Source organism: Candidozyma duobushaemuli (genome assembly GCF_002926085.2).
Source record: "Candidozyma duobushaemuli strain B09383 chromosome Unknown G_B09383, whole genome shotgun sequence".
Lineage (NCBI taxonomy): Eukaryota > Fungi > Ascomycota > Pichiomycetes > Serinales > Metschnikowiaceae > Candidozyma > Candidozyma duobushaemuli.
This window is the reverse complement of record NW_020289896.1, coordinates 55244-73332: the sequence shown is the minus strand read 5'-3', so window position 1 is coordinate 73332 and position 18089 is coordinate 55244. Positions and strand designations below refer to the sequence as shown.

Genomic DNA, 18089 nt, shown 5'->3' with positions numbered 1-18089 from the left:
GGGTTTTAGGAAATTCATGGGTTTATATAGTTGGTCTGATAGGCAAGGGCCAATGAAAGCGGGAGCCGCGCATCTACTGATAAGCGACTCGACACCAGCCGCACCCCACTGATAAGCGGAGGGGAAACGTTTTCATGAATTGATTTTTTTTTATTTAATTGGGAGACGCCGATCAGTAAAAAATTCACATTCGCCTTGGAAATTGTTTTTGAAACCCGGGAATCTCTCTGTTCAGTGTGTTCCAACTTCCTGCAGCGGTGCACGGCAAGATAAGAGAGGTGCTTCGGGCTCAGATAGGCGATATGATTGGCTGGTGATTTTCAAAACGGTGGCCGCACACGCTTTGAAGTACAAGGTTTGGTTTCTCGGCCTTCAGTTTCCAGCCAAGCGCCGATAACGAGATATTGGTGTTTTGGAATTTTCACTTAGTTGATGAATTTGTGGACCAATCGCAAAGTGCAAGTTGAAGCGGAAGCAACACAAAGGAGAATTGAAAAATGATTTTTCGTTCCCTATGCACTTTCCGAGCTTTAGTCACTCAAGCCCCGGGGCTTTGGACCGTTACCGGATGGGCCTAGTGCGATAAGCAACCTCATATGAAGATTCGGTCCTGAACCGGCCGGTCATGGTGAAGTTTATTTTCTGCAAGTGGTGCTTTAGGAGTCTAAGCCATTTTTGGACTCTTTTTACGATTTACGAAAAATAGGTGGATGGACTTTTTTGTGTTTTAAGAAAATTCGAAAGTGAAGTGGCCTCACTGGGCTTATCAGAACCCGGTCCAGCAGTATCCGGACTCATAACCGTGAATGAAGAAATACGGGGGCTCGCGCAAATTGATCGGCGAGAAGGTCTATGTATTTCGCCAAAATGCTTCACATGAGCAGAATAATTTCGGACTAAGAATTGTCAATTATCACTGATCGGCCAGGGAGACCGATAAGCTGCGCCGAGCCAATCTGGTGGAGACTTTTGACAGCCCAGAGTTTTCATTGGCCACAGTGGGGTGAATTGCTGGGCCGTGGCTTGAAACACGTTTGGCTGGATTGGATTTATTGGAGGTTTTTGTTTTTGCTTTGATTCCGTCGGCGATATCTCTGCGAAGTCGACGGAATTGGGTGAATTGTGGGTGATTCTTAAGAGCTAGAGCTGGAAATGAAAGAGATAGGCCGAGTGGACATTGATGGATCTTTTGATTATTTGTTGGTTGACAATGGGGTCATTTGAAGGGGGCAATTTTACAGCAAGGAGCGTCCTACAGTCGAGTGACTACTGCGGCAATACCGACGTTGAACGCTTACATAAAATTGCATTTTTGTCTATGGAAGTAGCAGCCTGAAGTCGAGATTTAGCTGTTGGCTTGTAACTAATGGTCCATACCTGGTCGTCTGTTTCAAACTATACTGGTAAGTGAAAAATTTATCACGAGGAGAGGCTGTGCGTTGAATGTATCGATAAAGCAATTACACTGGTGATTTGACTGTGATTTTAAGAAGATGCTAACGACTTAGTGGCATTTCACAGGAAGTCAATTGAAGCTTTTATAGGAACCTTCGCCGAAACCGGGTATCTACCAAGTCCATCCAAACATCTTTGTGGAACCAAATCAGCCAACCAGAAGGACAGAATGTTCCGAAAGCCGAGGTTCAAGAATTCCACATATGCAGCACTGTGAAGGACCATAAGATTATCAAAAGACAAAAATTCACATCAAAATTCCAAAAATCACTCACCACCTGAAACCTGCCAATTATGCGTTTGCATTACTTAGAAAGCTTCTTTGGCTTATGGTGCAGCAGTGCGTCGACCCGCAGCAAGCCACTCCACAATCCAAAAACGTTGCTCAAATTAAAAAATACCGAATTTTCAAAATACCCGTATAACAGAATCAAATTCACTGGAAACTCAACAAAAAGCAAAAAGCCTCATTTGCTGGCATTGTCTCGAGAAGATCGTCGTGGTTAGCCGTATCACCGCCTCGCAAACCGCAACCAAGATCATCAGCCACACACGTTGCAGGGTTTGAAGAATCAAACAATAATTTGCCAGAAACGGATTTCATTAAAGTTGATTGAAAATCTAAAACCGGAAAAATCATCATTCCATTTGGACCGACTAGATTCCACCCTCCTATTTGTTCTCACTCACTCCGCATCCTCGGCATCCTCGATTCCCACCACAACAAACAAAACCAGAATTACGAGAAATAAAAAAATTTATCTCTCCCCACCACTTCTTCTTCTTGAACCCGTATTTCCTAACATTCATCTCCACGGGCCACTTGGAAAAACCAGGTGTCCTGCACGGCGGCCCCACCGGCACTGAACTTTACATCGCAAAGTATCAACCACCAGCTTCCTTCCAAATATGGCCGACGCTTCAGAATTCGCCACGACCATCTTGACGTCGACGCTGCCGGGTGATGTGGCCAACTTCATCCCGCATTCGTTGGACCTCTCGCAGACTCTTATTGAAAAGAACTTGGCCGTGTGGTTTTCCAACTACACCAAGATGCTCATCAAGTACAACCAGGACTTGAACCTTTTGGTGGCCAATGGACGCGACTTCTTTGCCAATTCTGGTGCCGAGTTTGGCTCCATCGACAAAATCTGGAATTGCGTGGCGCTGTGTGTCACTTCTCAGATTGGTGCCAATGACTCCTTGATCAAAGTCATGAGAAACGACATTCTCTCCCAATTGGGCGCTGCCACGAAAGACGATGTCAGGTTTTCCGAGCTCGTGGTGAACCTGAAGGAATTGGCGGAAATCAGCCGTGCTTTGGAGAAAAACGACCCCAACGGCGAGTACCAGTGGAATGTCAAGGCGCCTACGGTGCTTTCCAACTTTGAGAACTTCAAACGCCACGAAAAGCAGTTGTTGTCTTCTAGCTTCTTGAGCTACATGAACGCGGTCAACACCAAGACCTCGGAGGTGTTGCAGAAGAACGAGAACGCCGTCAACTACATCCTCAAGGAGTTCAACGTGGACAACGAGATGGACGCGTACGTCAACTACATGGTCAACACCAAGGTCGATCCTCCTGCTCGTGACTTGGCTAAAGCTCAGCACCAGCCTCCTCGTCAGGCATCCGCCTCTTCCCCTGCCAGAAACCAGAGCTCCAGAGCCTCGGTCTCGAGTGTTCTGTCGGAGCCAAAGAAAAAGCTGAAGTTGCGTTCTAAGATGGGCTCGCTTCTTGGCCGTAAGAAGAAGAACGAGAAGCATGCTCCTTCTCCTGTGGAGGCAATCCCTGAAGACCAGTCTGTCTCCTCGGTTTCCAGACTGAACACCTTCTCAACTCGTCCATCCAACACAGAGCCGCTGCCATCGCCAGTGAAGCAGCACGTTGAGCGTGGCCTGTTTGTGGCGCCATCCAATGGTGCTAATTCTTCCTCTGCTGGCGGTTCCGGTACCGGCTCCGGTTTCGGCGCTGGTGCCGCTGGTGCTGCTGGTGCTGCTGGTGCTGCTGTTGGAGGCGCTGCTGGTCTTGCAGCCGGCTCTGTTGCTTCTTCTTCCCAGAACATCAGAAGCCAGTCTTTCAACAACGCCGTGCCCCTCCAGCCTTCTGCTCCCAAGAAGGAAGAGCCCGTTGTGAGCTCTCCATCGCTGGGCCGTGATGATGGTCCTAACATCGTCAAATACACATCCTCAGACGAGGACAGTGACGGACCTACTGACTCCCAGGGCAACCGCTTGCTGATGTTGCAAACCCACCAGTTGGACCACCCTCCAAAGGTGGAAACTGACGCCGAGGCCCGCTCTCGTAACACTTCCTCCGGCAAGTACAGTTTCGACTACGGTGATGAGGACAAGGACATTTCCGCTTCAGCCACCCCCAAGGTTGACCATGCCGAAGACTTCCCCTCTTTCGGTGCTCCCTCCACGGATGCTTCTGGCCGTCCTGGTCTGCTCAGTGATGTGCCTCCAACAAGCTCTACAGCTGCCAACATTGCCAATGAAGTCGGTCCACCACCAAGCCCACCATCTTCCTACTCCCAAGAGACACCCAGCCGCGGAAGCTCTAATGCTGCCGGTATAGCCGCTGGCGTTGGTGCCGGTGCAATTGCTGGTGGAGCAGGTGTTGCTGCTCTCAATTCTCATCAACAGCAGCAGGCTCCTCAACAACCCCAGCAAGCTCAACAACCCCAGCAAGCTCAACAACCCCAGCAAGCTCAACAGCCTCAACAACCAAGACAATCTCAGGCAACTCACCAGCAGCCTCCTCCACCTCCTCCATCCAGAAAGGTTCACAGCTCGACTGATCCTACCCTTAACCGTAGGGATCTTCACTCTGGTCAGTTCCACAACCTTCCCCCTGCCAGAGAGCTGATGATTCAGCCTCGTATCCCTCACGACGAGGCCGGTACTCGTACCTCATTGGTCAGCCAAAACACTGGTAACTCGTTCTTCAGACACGACAACCAATTCAAGCACTTTGGTTCTAGCCAGGCTCTCGTCAACGAGGGTCTTCACACATCTGTTGCTGAAATCATCAATGTTACTTTCAAGGGCGGAAATGTGACCAAGGCGCATGTTCTTGGTGAGGTTGCCTTCAACTACAACTCAGCTGTGTCCACTCAGCAACCCCAGGAGATCAACATCCCAGTGCCTTTCACAAAATTCTTGTTGAACGAGCAATTCATGCGTCAAATCGGTGAGCACAGATACTCTTTGGACCTTTCTCAAATCGCCTCGCGTACTTTGGGTGGTCTCAAATACATTGCCAATTTAGACGAAAGCCAGGCTCCTGTTACCGTTAAACAAATCTGGAAGTTTGAGCCTCATCAAGCCAGTCTTATCATCAAGCTTTCGCATAACCCAGCATTCGGTCAACTGGTACAGCTTGATGGGTTGGTGATCTCTGCCTCTTTGGACCACACTGCCCAGTCCACATCGGCATCTTCTAAACCCGAGGGCTCCTTCAATAAGGACAAGAACAGAATCACCTGGAGATACACCAAGCCATTGGTGTTGGATGGCACAGTTCAGGAAGAGAAGTTGATTGCCAGATTCACCACCAACGGCAAAGCTAATGAGGCTCCAAGTGGTGTGCAGCTTAAGTTCAATGTGGTTGATCCACCTACGACGTACGTGCCAATCTTGGATTCACAGGGTCTCAGCATCCCTAGCTTCAGAAGCTTGACTACTGGTAGCTACCTTTCGCATGCTTGAACTACGAATGACGATTTAAAACCTAAAAAGAGATGAACCATTGCCCTCCTTGGCATTACGTATTGTGTATTTTACAAGATTATATAATTCTAGTTTAGAGTAGCTTCGAGTGCTTCACGTCTTTCCTGATACGATAGACGAAAACACAGATGATGACAAGAGCAGCAATCATGAATATCATGATCCACTTCAGATAACGTTGGAAGCTTTCAACTCTATCGTTTTCGTATGCAAAAGCGCTTTCCAGCTGGCGGTTGCCGCTGGCAGCAAGAGACTGAACGTGCTTGCCCAAATCACCCAATTCCTTTCTATGGTTGTTGAACTCGTTGAGAATGGATCTCGCAATGTCATTGTTCTGACTCTGGATGAGCTGTTCCAATTTGGAGTAGTTGTCCTTCAACACTTCGAGAACTTGGATCTGCTGGATCTGGGACTCCACAATCTGGTTGAGAATCAGAGGATCCGGCTGATTGTTGGAGGTACCCACCTGCTTGATCAAGCTCTCCAAGTTGTTGAGCTTCTGAGTGATCTCAGAGAGATCCACAGAAGGCTGTTCGATTCTGACGGGTTGTTGGTTTTGTTGTTGTTGTTGTTGTTGCTGCTTCTGCTGCTGTTGGTTCTCCTGCGCTTGCTCCTTCTCCATCTGTTCCTTCCACTTCCTTGTTCTCTCCATGAGAGACTCTCTACCAAAAGAGGGCTGGTAGGTAGGTTCTTCCTCTTGCTGAGTGACAGTAACAACCCTCACTGCGCCATCTGCGAGGATAGCGTGGTCATCGATGGCATCTTCAGTAAGCTGGTTGTACACAGACAACTTGAGAATCTCCCAGTATTCCTTGGAGTCGCCATCAACAGAGCCAGTGACACCAAAGTCAAAGTCCTGCTCGAGGTTCTTGAACGAGATGGCATCCGTTTTGAAACAAAGGTTGTTGTCGATCTGGACCTTGAACCAGTTCTTCTTGGTGGAGTAGGAGATACGAAGCGTGAAAGGCACCATGGAATCAAGGTAGTTGAACAGACACGTTCCAAGAGCGTTGTCGAGCTGGTTAGGAATGTGTTTGGTGCCATCGCCAGAGTACAACTTGATACCTGGCTTCTCCTTGTTGTTCACCAAAAACTGGAAACCGTCAAACACCGCTGGACCACCAAAGTTCGTCTGATCTTTCTTCAAGTTAGGCGTATTTTGAGACTGGACAAGCCAAAAAGCAAGACCGTTTGTGTCCACGAAAGAGTGGTCGGCGGTTTCCACACTCTCGGAGTTTCTGAAAACCGTTTCGATGGTCCATTCGTCCACGGAGTTGGCCAATGGCTGCTTCGACCAAAGAGCACCCTGGCCTTTCTCAAATGCCAAACGACCAGCATCGAGCTTCAAGGAACCAGAAACATCCCAACCCTCGATGCTAGCAGCTGAATCAACGGTGAATAAATTAGGAAGCGATTGGCGACCTGGAGAAACAACCTTATCGCCAGCCATCATACCCTCGGGCAAAAGAGCCGCTGCAGCCGTGAGAAGGCTGCAAAATGACAAGATTCTCATGAAGTGTGGAGTGGTTTGTTGTCGATTGGGAACACCTCAATGGAAAATGGACTGAGACCTGCGTGTGGGCCGCACAGCAACGTCATTGCAAGTCCACAGGGTTCGATGGAAGGGCCTTTCAAGTAAGTTTGAGAAATTTGATGGTGGGACAAAAGACAGAAGAATGTGAGAATTTTGTCTGGATCATTTTCGAAAGCGGGGTTTTGTGTTCTCTCGCTTCAAGCCCTTCCTCTGTGCGTTTTGCACCCATTTCTGCAGTCAGGGCACACGACATGATCCAACGGCATGGATTGAAATTTTCCGAAAAGGGAAGAAATCATCTGAAAACCTGTTGTGATAATGACAATTTTCTAGTTTGGTGTGTTGTTCTTCCTGGTTCAGGACCAGCTGCATTACCGTTGGTTCTTGCGTCCTAGGTTCTTTCGAGCATTCCAGACACCACCTACTTTACTTAGTGGCACTGGAACAAGATACGGGATGCTTCTTCCTTCAAACTGCGGAGCTAAAAACTCACCAGAAGGAATACCAAAATCCCCTCTGACAAATGCAAGTGATCTCTTTTTGGATGTCTCATCTCTCAACCGCAGTGTCACGGTTGAGTTTCTCGGAAGATAGACGAGGTAGTGCCCATCTTTGCTTATCAGGTGGATGACGCAGAGGCAGATCACGTCGTGGCCTAAGTTCACAAAATCGTTTGTCGTTATGATTTGAGGATATGTTTTGCTGGAAAGGCGCTGGGGCAACTCAACAGCGCATAAAGCAACCACTGAAGCTTCCAAATACTCCTCCACATTTTCCTTGTTCAATTTTTGAATAGACTGGTGGAGAGAAACCACATAGGGGACCCCATGAGGATCACCACGTGAATAGCTCACCATTTGAGGCGGCAGCTCCACAAGGAACGAGAAATCGTATTTTCCTTCCATTCTGTGGAAGTATTGTAGTAATGCAATTTCATGGGCGTAGTTCAGAAACCTGGGTTTCTTTCGCGTAGCATGGACCTTATAGAGCGAAGTGTGGGTTAGATCGGCAATGACCTCGTCGTCTGGGTTATCCTGGACCTCAAAGTCGTCCTCAAAAGATTCAGCTTCAGGCAAGCCATTCTGTGATAGATACACAAGTATCGAAGTTTTGAAGAGTGCAGATATCTGAGAGAGTAGCTCCCTACCTAGGCCTTTGATGCCTGGTGGAGTATTCACAATAAGGGGATGTTTCAGCAACTTCGACTCATAGTAGTCCTTCAATTCACGCACACATTTCATGTAATACGTGGGCAAGGCCGTCAGGCTATTGTGACCATAGTATAGCGTTTTACCGTTCAGGTCACCGTTTGAAGTGAACACGCCAAAACACGGCTGACTTTGTACGCTTAGTGACAAACAACCCGGAGGTGAGAACCTGCCGCTATTTGGGTCCAAATCTAGAAAAGCCATGGGTCTATTGGTGCTTATGTAGTTTAGAAGCAAATGTGCCATAGTCAGTTTTCCACTGAACGCAGCTCCAGCAACCAATGCCACTTCTGAGTTATTCGATAAACGGTGTCCCACTTCTGTGACTGCTTTGAATGCGCTTTGGTCAATTCTCATACCCCCTGTATCATTATCACCTTCTTCCTTCACATCAAAGGTGTACTGTGGATCGGGCTTAGATAGATACAAGTCTTTAAGCTGTGCCTGGATGCGATCGATATTCTGAAGACCCGTATCGTAGTTCTGTATTTCGATTACCGTTGGAAAAGAAGGTAGTATGGAATCTTTAGGTGTAGGATTATCGACTCCACTGATAACGGGTAGTGGTTCATTTGCGTTTGTGATGACATTATAAGTTTGTTCGCTGTCAATCTTGTGCAAGCTGTTTATCAATGTACTTCCCTTGACAACTTTCAATCTGTATGTGCCACTTGCAGTGACATGATCGCCCGGATTGAGGCCTATTAGGATGGAGGAGTCTGCGAATATGGCATTTTTGGGGTCTAACTTAACATTGGAATTTAGGATATTGTTTGGAAAAGGGGAATTGTAAGACGGTAGTTCTGGTGTACTTCTGGACAGCTTTCGAAAAGCTGCAAATGCACTCATTAGAGAGAACCAGGAAGTTGATGTTCTTGATGTGGACCTACTGATATGGGGTATGTGCAGGTCGGCCACAGTTTGGTCCCGTACAATGGCCCCAAAACTTCATAAGATGATGAGTCTAGTAACTCATAAAGATATATTTGACTCAAATAAATCGGTCAAATGCGAGAATACCTTTTTTTTGGGGGCTTCCAATATTTTATAGGTACCATGCTAGCGTTGATTCTACAATCGATAACGAAGCACAGCACACTTTTATGAAGAAGAGAGATTGGCCGTGAAATTTCAATGTAACTCCATATCTTGAAGAAATTCTCATCTTCCCGATTCTTTGATATACATCACTTGAGCCCTGATGCACTACAAAACCCCATTGCATATATCGAATTGCATAAATAATCGCTTCTCCAGGAAGCCTCATAATGAATGGATCATAGCACGGCACGTTGCGTCAACGTCAGCTCGTCTTGCATCACTTCAGCCAACACCTTGGCAGCCTGGATGACGCTTTCATCGGCATAGCGTCTTCCAGTCAACTGCAAGCCAATTGGAGCATTGACAAAGTCGTCAGGACCAGTGTAAAGACTATATTCGTACTCCTCGACTTCGTTTCTTGGCTTGAACGACTTGTCGACCCTGTCTTCCAGCAGAACGCTGAGGCCTGAAGGAAAAGACACATTGGGGAAATCCAAAATGTTCCACAAACAAGTGTAGCCCCAGTAAGTGATAGTTTCAGGTTTGGCAGCCACGGAAACGTAAGCCGGAGTAAGAATGTAGTCGATGCCCATCTCGTTCATCTTGTCCATGTAGATGCATCTGTACTTGTCTCTAATGTTCACGAGTCTCTGGACCTCAAGCCCGGAAACAGGACCGTCACCAAGACCAAAACTGAGATGTTTTTGACTCAAATGCACCACAGGCTCGCCCGAAAGAGCAAGACGTGCTTTCTGGCCGTAGTTCTGGTCAAAGTTGTAGGAAACGTAGCAGGTGTGGACGAGTTTCTGAACGTCCAATGGTTTCCACTCAACCACCTCAACGCCGGCTGCCTCAAACTTGGCCTTGGCTGTTTTGAGGGCTCTAAGCACTGGCGGGGTGGGTCTGACGAACCCGTCGTCGTAGCAAACGGCGATCTTGAGCTTTTTAGGTTCGGGCTCAGGCACATTTTTCCAAGGAATGGGCAAAACCAAGGGGTCTTTTTCCCATGGATTCTGGTCAATGATTGCCTTCATGCACAAGGAAAGGTCGTCGGCATTTCTGCCAATTGGTCCTAAAGTAGGGTACACAACGTCTGGAGACTGGTCATCGTATGGGTTAGCCACACCAGCCAACGAAATACGTTTCGTTGTGGGACGCAAACCCCAAACTCCACAGAAAGCAGCAGGACCTCGAATAGAACCGCCAATATCGGAACCAATGCCAAAAGCACTGCCGTTCATGGCTGCAATCGCACCCTCACCAGACGAAGAACCTCCAGGGGTCAACAGCGTGTTGCATGGGTTTCTGCACTTTCCAGTGATGTTGTTGTTGGAACAAAGGTGCATCAACATTTGCGGTTCCGTGGTTCGGACGTAAAAAACAGCTCCCAGGTTGTACAAGTCTCTCACTATAGCCAGGTCCTTGTCACTAACGTGATCCAACTTGCCCACGTATCCCGCATGGGCAATCTTGCCTTTGAACGCATAGTGCTCTTTCATGGAAACAGGCAACCCGTGCAAAGGTCCCACGGTCTCGCCGTGCTCGGCAAAATAGGCGTCAAGCTCCTCGGCTCTTTTCATGCCTTCATCGATGAAAAGCTCCATGGCGCAATTGGTCAATTGGTGGGCCACGGTTGCCGTTTTGGCAAACGCCTTTAGAACCTCTACAGCGGTCAATTGGCCCGTGGCCATACGCTGAACCAAGTCTGTGGCTGAAGAAGAGGTGATCTCGATTTCCTCACCCGTAAGGCATTTTGCAGCCAACGCCCTGGCGTCAATGCCCCTCTCCAATTCCTCTTCACTGGGCAAAGAGTAGTCCGGCAAACTGTACTCCGGCTTCACGCCCTCCTGCAAACGCTCCCGATAAGCTTTAATCTTTGGAACCCACAGCTCATACTTTTTCGGGTCCTCGGTGTTGTTGATGTATTCGCCAAACATGCTGTTTGCGGAAGACGCGGGACGAAGCGAGTATTTGTACCTCGCCAGGTGCCCCGATAAGCGAAGGCGGGTGCCAAATCGGGGAATACGGTTGATAGCGGTTCTGATAATATCTGCAGCAGGCAAGATAGCAGCCTGTCAAGCTCCTGTGCCTCGTGCGTCTTGAGAGAGCATGTGCTGCACACGGTCGGTTGCACTTTTGCAGCCATGCGAAATTCCGTAACATTGTCCATGGACAGCGGCTAATCTAATCGATTCTGCCAGAGATAAACCCGCCTCGAGCCACCATCTCGGCTACACCGGTCACGGTGGGAGCGATTTTTCTCAGATAGGCTGTTTTTCTCATGAGTGCCAAGCGAAGGACCCGTCTGGGGTGCCTAACGTGTATGTTGTTTGAAAAGCTTATTCATCTTTCACTTGCTAACCGCCAGGCCGAAGGCGAAAGGTTAAATGTGACGAGCTCCGGCCGAGCTGCTCGGGGTGCCAGCGGTCCAATGTCCGGTGCATGTGGCCCAGCGCCGAGAAACAGAGTTTGTCTCATCACGACGAGTTCAAGATCGAGAAGCTTCCTTCGAAGCCACGGTACCAGTTTGTGGTTTACACGGGGACCACAAGGAGGAGACCGTGGAGAGTTCTCCTGAAAACGTCTCTTTTCAGCCTCCGGTGGCTGCTGGTTCCATAGCAGACTCGCCATTCGAGGAGCTGCCTAATCAGCTTTTTCCACTAAGTCCATCTAACGGGCTTCTGGGCTGGGAGGCTCGTTTGGACCCTTGGAGAGCCCGTTTCTTTTCCAGGCTTTCGTCGACGGTTTCCTCAAATCCGTTTCTCCCCAGCCATGCCACCCTAGGCTTCTGCCTCTGGCCAATTTTGTTCCTTATGCCCTGCAGAGCCCTATCATGATGGACGTCTTCAACGCATGTGGAGCGTCGTTTTTGAGCAGCAGGGACCCGTCCATGAAGCTCGAGGCGAAAAAACGGTACTCGCTTTGCCTCACCAACTTTGCCAATTCCTTGAGCAGGCCTCGGGACGGCGTTGAGGAATGGATGGTTGCTGCGGTGATCCTTCTTTGTCTCAGGGACAAGTTCAGCGGCACCCTGGCGATAGTGCCTGCTTCACATTTGGCGAAAGCTCTCGAAATGATTCGTCAGCTCCGGCAAAGCGGCAAACTGAGTGTCGTTTCGCTAAAGTTCTTGATCGAGACCTTCTTGTTCAACTACACCGTGATGCTTTTGACCGGAACCCAGGAGGTGGTTCTGCGGCTACCGTCGCCTTTTGAGGTCTACGACGAATGGCGCCCGATCCTTGATTACTCGCCATTTCGGACCGCTCTTCCATTCATGAAGTACCCCATTTTTGGTGCTGCGAGGCACTTTTACGAAATCGCAGCCAAAGTGTCCTGGTACTTCTCACATCTTCCTCTTTCGCCAGAGGACAAAGGGGTCGTCTGTGGGCTTCTAAGCCAGACTTATACCACACCGCTTCCCACTATTCCCCAAGAAGCAGAACAGGAGCTTCTTCCCCACGAGTTGATTCATGTTCGGGAGAGCATATACCTAGCAGACATGCTACAGAACTGCTGCCTCCTTCTTTTGCATAAGCTTTTGTTCCCGATGCTTGAACGGGACGACCCGCTGGTCCAGGAAATCGTCACCAAGATCATCCACAAACTATGCGCTTTGTCTGGTGACTCGCCCATCTGGATTATTTGTACTTGGCCATTGTTGGTCTGTGGAATAGCCACGTCGTCTGCCTCCCAGCAGCATTACATCTATTCCCAGTGCCAACGTTGTGCTTCCAGGTTCCAAATGGAGTTTTTGGACCAGATTTGCCGGTTTTTGGTGTCTGTGTGGGGAACAGATACCGAGGCTGGTTTGGGCTGGAACTGTCTTCTCGATCGGGACATCATTCTGAGAGTGTATCTTTGATTTTCCAGCCACGGCATTTTAAATTATTTATTTTATGAGCGAATGTTGTACTTACCGTATTTGCAAAAGGCGATGTGTTTGTAGTCTAACGGCCATGAGGATATCATATAAAATGCTTTTGTGGGTTTCTTCGGCTTCCTTCACCGGCCATGTCGTTCTTGTTTAGCGCTGAAGCGCTCTACTTTATTGGATTCTTGGTTATCGCCTATGAGATCAGAAAGATCGTGCTCCCTCCATCAAACTTTCCCAAAAACATACCCACCATTCCGTTTTACGCTATTCTTGTTGCCAAATACAAAGGCTGGGACCAGGAACGGCTTTTCAATGAGTACTATCGTGATTTGGTGGAAAAGCACGGTGCAGTGAAGATGTACCATGGTTCAATGTGGAACATCTTGGTAACCAAGCCGGAGTACCTTTCACAGATATTAAAGCTGGACCAGATATACGAGAAATGTGGAAACCAAATCAAAATCCCATGGTCCATTTTCTCTCAGTACACCGGTGACAATGTTATCAGTGCCAGCATGAACAACTGGAAACTCTATAGAAGGGTGATATCCAACAGCATTCTATTTCCGGATTTGGAGCCACTTGCCAAAAACACCCAAAAGCTCTGTGAAAACTTGAAAAAGTTCACAAAAAACTTCACTCCAGTTGGGGATATTCTTCAAAGATACACTTTGGCCAACGTTGGTGAATGTATAGTGGGACTCGACTTCAAGACCTGGGATGATGCTAAACACGCACCACTTTACAACACTTTGAAACACTTGAAGCAGCAGCTATTCAAACCACTTTTTCTAACCTTTCCAGTTTTAGACAAGTTTCCAATAAGGAGCAGAATGAAAGCCAGACGGTCTGTGGTGGAATTCAAGAATACCTACATGGACGCACTTTTGGCTGCAAAAAGGTCTGAAAACGGCAACAAACTCGGTGTCAGGCTTTCTGAAGCGTATGAAGATGGCAGAATCAGTGAAAAGCAGTTTCAAGATAACGCCGTGATTGCCTTGGTGGCTGGACATGAAAACCCTCAACTTCTTCTCACCTCTTTGGTGTATGTTCTTGGGAGGAACAAGAAGCTTCAGAAAGACATAAGAAAAGAGATTACAGGTTGTGGAAACCTCAGCGAGTGCTACTTGCTCAACCTGACCATCATAGAAACACTCAGATTGTACCCTCCAGTGGCCCAGCTCATCAACAGAAGAACCTCTTGTCCCACCGTTCTTGGTAAGGATATTTTGATTCCCAAAGGCGTATACGTTGGGTACCACAACCTTTTCACCCAAAGAGACCGTAACTACTGGGGCCCCGATGCCGACGAATTTGAGCCTTCTAGATGGGGTCTGGATACCAAGGAGGTCTGGAAAAACTACGCTACTGCAAAAAGCAAGTGCACTCTTCCTGCCTTCCACGGTAGAGCTAGAGCCTGCTTAGGGAGAAATTTGCTCTAACCCAGGCCAGAACCTTCGTTTCAGAAGTTTTACAAAAATACCAGCTTTCCTTGGAAAACAACAATTGTCCCTTGCCTCCCGCCGGAGTCGTATGTCCCGTGGGGTTTCTCTAAAAGTTGAATCTATTTAACATAATTATGCCCACACCTGGAGCTGCTCGTAGAAGTCGATTCTCTTGTTGGTGGAGTCAATCTTCTCGACCACAGACTTCCTCAAATCGTCCACCATGGCAGGATGTCCACAACTGATGAAAGCGGCGCTGTTGCTGCACTCGTCGATTTCGCTTTGAACGATATTGCTGATGGAAGGTCTGCCTGTTTCAAAGTTGATGTGTGGGAATTGCTCTCTCAAACGCAGAACAAGACTGTCGGTTTCGTAGATGTACTCCTCCTTCTCCAATTTTTTGTCCAGCTCTTCAGAAGAAGAGGCTGTTTCAAGCCTTCTGCTGAGCATCGACAAGAGATCCTCGTTGTTGGACAAATCCGGCCTGGTAATATAAATGGTGGTCTGAATCTTGGTATGACGTAAAGCCTCCATTTCCTCGAACATCCAGGCAAAGCTTTTTGGCTCTCGAATGATCCACACAAGCTTGAGCATTTGTTTAGTATTGTTCACAGAACGCTTGGCCAAGTCGTAGATCTCAGAGTAGATACCTGGAATACCGTTACCACCAGCGAGGAAAACAGCACTGCTGTGTTTGGAAACAGGGCAGGATTCACCGTAAGAACCCTCCACGCTGACACGACAGGAGAAGGTTTTTCCAGGAACTAGGGCCAATTTCTTGCCAATCTTCTCGGTGAGACCTTTCTTCACCTTGCACAAAAACACAATACTGCTATCGTCAGTAGTGGACTCCAAAAACGTGAATGGATGAGACTGCCAGAAGTACCAGCTACGGCAGAAGTAAAGCCAGGCATGGCCACCAGGAACGGACTTCCAGTGCTTGGGTTTGGGAACCACAACTCTCAAAGTCTCGTCTTCCACAAGCGTAACCTGGGCTTTAGGGAATCCAAACCAGAGCATTCTGGCGACTCTGATGAATCTGTCAAATGCCCAGACGGCGATCGTGGCGTAGATAATAGGCAAGTATCCGAATTTTTCAAGATGGTACCAGGCTCCAACGACCCAACCGACTGCAAGAAGAATATGGACCACCAAGAAGACCTCGTAAGCCTTTCTTCTCAAGAGCAACAAACCCTGAAAGCAGATGAGACCACCGCAAGAGGTTGCCAAAATACCGTACTGAATGTACAATTTCTTCATGCTTCTGGCATACCTTCCTTGTTTGACGTAGATGGCCGAGTAAAGCACAGAGTGGATGAACACAAGCAACACAATGATTCTGGCCACCCATCTGTGGTACATGATAAAGGTGGAGAACTTCCATCTGGTCAACCATTGCAAAAAGTTGTTACGACCTCCAATGAGGAAAAGCAACGGAAGAAGCACCGTACCCATGATACCGGTTCTGTCTGCAACTACTCTCATTATAGCAATAGAGCTTTGAGGGAAAACGGGGTCATTGGGGACCACTCTTATTTGTCCAAAACAAGATCCAAAGACAAGCCAGAAGAAGCCAAACACAATAAGCGATTCCATTCTCGAAGGCACGAGGCAGTTGAACAAACCGAGGTTCGTCTGGTGATCGTTCTTCTTCTTTCTCACCAAAGCAGGCAAAGTGATGTGTTTTCTCCAAAGCTTGGAAAGACGTCCGTTGAAGGTGGTTCTCAAGGATGGAAATATCACCACAGCCCAGTTTGCAACAATAGCCATAAGAAACACCAATGCCCAGTAGCCTAGAGCACCTGCTCCGTAGTACATGGCTCTGTCGAAATTCCCGAGAAAGATATAGTACGACTCATAGTAGCTTGCAGCAAGCGAGACGTTAGCCTTGATAGGTACATCCACCGCTTTTGTCTTGTTGAAGCCCTCGATCTCACTAGGAAACTTGGCCTTTTCATGGTACATCTTGTTGTATTTCTCCAAATCCTCAAAAGTCAATGGGATGTTGTACTCGTTGCACGATTTGATAAGGTACTTCATGGCGCCTTTATTCAACTTGCCAATGTCGTCCATGCATCCAACAACGGACGCCACAGCATTATCGTTTTTGCAAAAACACGAAGTATCGTGCTTGCCCTTCTTGCCAGTGCAAAAAGTGGCCGCCAGCAGGAGAAATCCCGTGCATCCATGGTACTGGTAGGCGTCTTTACCGTAGAATTCATAGATGGAGCTATGGGCAGCAGTAGCCGAGGCCACTAGAAAGCATAAAAAGATGTACTTCGAGAGCATATAGAGAGAAAACCCACGAGCGGCTGGGGTATTTATAAAGAGAAAGCGGTGGATCTGGTCTGATGAGCCAGGCCTCGTCCAGCGGTAAAACGTAACCAATAGCAGCCAATTTTATCTGATCCATCAGTGGCTTTTTCGAAAAATCTGCAAGCTTAAGCCTCCAGGCAGGTCCAATCATAGCGGGTTCCTTTTTTTCCCATTCAATTTTTGGCACTACGCATCCACTGAACATGTGCCTCGGAAGCTTAGTTTGCACCGCCTTCTTCCACTGCAGGGATTATCCACTTTTGCTAGATCCCCGATCGCCGGACTACGGAGATTTTCTGGGAAGGCAATCGTCAACAAAGCAATTTAATTAAGTGCTTGGTGAAAATTGAAGTTAATTTGGGTGAAAAGCGCCCTCAGATGTTATAGATAAGCTCTCAGGTTTTGCAGGTGGGCCTTGGCATACGCTTTCGGCAAAGCGAAGTACGCCGCACCATTCTCGATGGAAGCATGGGCAACCGAGTCAGAGGTGAAAATTAAAAGACGATGAGTTTTTATTGGTCAGAATTCAAAGTCGGTTGTTTTTTTCCCTCTATGTTCGTGTAGGGTTCGGTGTTCAAGACGGTAAAAACGCACTGATGGCTGTCAACCTGTCAAACGCCGAATTCAGGAACAATCCGAGAAACGGGCATGCGCCAGGCACAGGCAGAAACTGTCATTGCCCGCACAAAAAGGTGAAGTGTTTCACAGCTGGATTTTAAAAATATCTCTGTTTCTTGGCCTGCTGCCCTTGCCTGAAAATCTCATTCGCTAGAAACGCTAGTGCCTAGTTGCCGAAATCGTAAAACGCTGCACATACGGAGTGCACTCTTGTGCCAAAACCTCAATGACATCTCCACAGCCAATGAGCGTTCTGCACGGTCTCTTTTTTAAAACAGAAAAATCGGTGGGTTGCAGGGTGCTGTACAAACGGGGGCTTTGTCCGGCCAAAACCCGGGCAATCCAAGGTGATCGTGATCGGGTGGGCCCGGGAGGGATTCTTAAAACATTGATTTTTGAAAAGTTTCAAGTTCACCTCCATGCTTCACACCCTTGACGTTCGTATTTTCCCATCAACTCCTCTTGGCGCTGTCAAGATCTCCATACATGGTGCGTAAGGCGTTTCCAGTCGCAACCGCCCAAATGCAGAATTGCAAAAGCCGTAAATCCTCGTCGAAACGCTCATAGGTTGGTTTTTTTCTTGGCTGCTTTTGACGTGGTTTTGGCAGGTATAAGCTTTGTAGACGAGCGATGTGACGGGCGAAATAGGGGCCAATCGACGAGGAGTTGAAGGAAAGGCTGGCCTGGAAGTGGTATGATTTTCCAGGCGAATCATCGATTGTGGATTGGCTGAAGGAGCTATTTTGGGATCGTGGCGGTGAATTTGGGCATTTGTGGCGCCATGGTTGTGGTGGAAGTGAATCCTCTTGAAACCTGGAACTTCTTCGAATCATGCCTCGACACCCGATATTCGATGAGATTAAGAT

At 48.0% G+C, this 18089-nt stretch overlaps 7 protein-coding genes across 7 annotated transcripts; 3 read left to right on the top strand and 4 right to left on the bottom strand. All coding sequences in view use genetic code 12, as the record gives it.

The window, feature by feature from the left end:
- Positions 1-2364: 2364 nt before the first annotated feature.
- CXQ87_005033 (uncharacterized protein) lies at positions 2365-5166 on the top strand (the record flags this gene model as incomplete). The annotated part of the gene is made up of 1 exon (XM_025483462.1): positions 2365-5166. One exon carries the CDS (start codon positions 2365-2367, stop codon positions 5164-5166), a length of 2802 nt encoding a protein of 933 aa, XP_025335697.1.
- A 94-nt stretch (positions 5167-5260) lies between these two features.
- EMP46 (Emp46p) lies at positions 5261-6700 on the bottom strand (the record flags this gene model as incomplete). The annotated part of the gene is made up of 1 exon (XM_025483461.1): positions 5261-6700. One exon carries the CDS (start codon positions 6698-6700, stop codon positions 5261-5263), a length of 1440 nt encoding a protein of 479 aa, XP_025335696.1.
- A 392-nt stretch (positions 6701-7092) lies between these two features.
- On the bottom strand, positions 7093-8778 carry CXQ87_005031 (polynucleotide 5'-hydroxyl-kinase; the record flags this gene model as incomplete). Its single annotated transcript, XM_025483460.1, has 1 exon — positions 7093-8778. One exon carries the CDS (start codon positions 8776-8778, stop codon positions 7093-7095), a length of 1686 nt encoding a protein of 561 aa, XP_025335695.1.
- A 428-nt stretch (positions 8779-9206) lies between these two features.
- Positions 9207-10907, bottom strand: CXQ87_005030 (uncharacterized protein; the record flags this gene model as incomplete). Its single annotated transcript, XM_025483459.1, has 1 exon — positions 9207-10907. One exon carries the CDS (start codon positions 10905-10907, stop codon positions 9207-9209), a length of 1701 nt encoding a protein of 566 aa, XP_025335694.1.
- A 505-nt stretch (positions 10908-11412) lies between these two features.
- On the top strand, positions 11413-12832 carry CXQ87_005029 (uncharacterized protein; the record flags this gene model as incomplete). Its single annotated transcript, XM_025483458.1, has 3 exons — positions 11413-11502; positions 11523-11728; positions 11755-12832. 3 exons carry the CDS (start codon positions 11413-11415, stop codon positions 12830-12832), a joined length of 1374 nt encoding a protein of 457 aa, XP_025335693.1.
- Positions 12833-12981: 149 nt separating this feature from the next.
- On the top strand, positions 12982-14286 carry DIT2 (putative cytochrome; the record flags this gene model as incomplete). Its single annotated transcript, XM_025483457.1, has 1 exon — positions 12982-14286. One exon carries the CDS (start codon positions 12982-12984, stop codon positions 14284-14286), a length of 1305 nt encoding a protein of 434 aa, XP_025335692.1.
- A 135-nt stretch (positions 14287-14421) lies between these two features.
- On the bottom strand, positions 14422-16578 carry CXQ87_005027 (uncharacterized protein; the record flags this gene model as incomplete). The annotated part of the gene is made up of 1 exon (XM_025483456.1): positions 14422-16578. One exon carries the CDS (start codon positions 16576-16578, stop codon positions 14422-14424), a length of 2157 nt encoding a protein of 718 aa, XP_025335691.1.
- Between the last annotated feature and the right edge of the window lie 1511 nt (positions 16579-18089).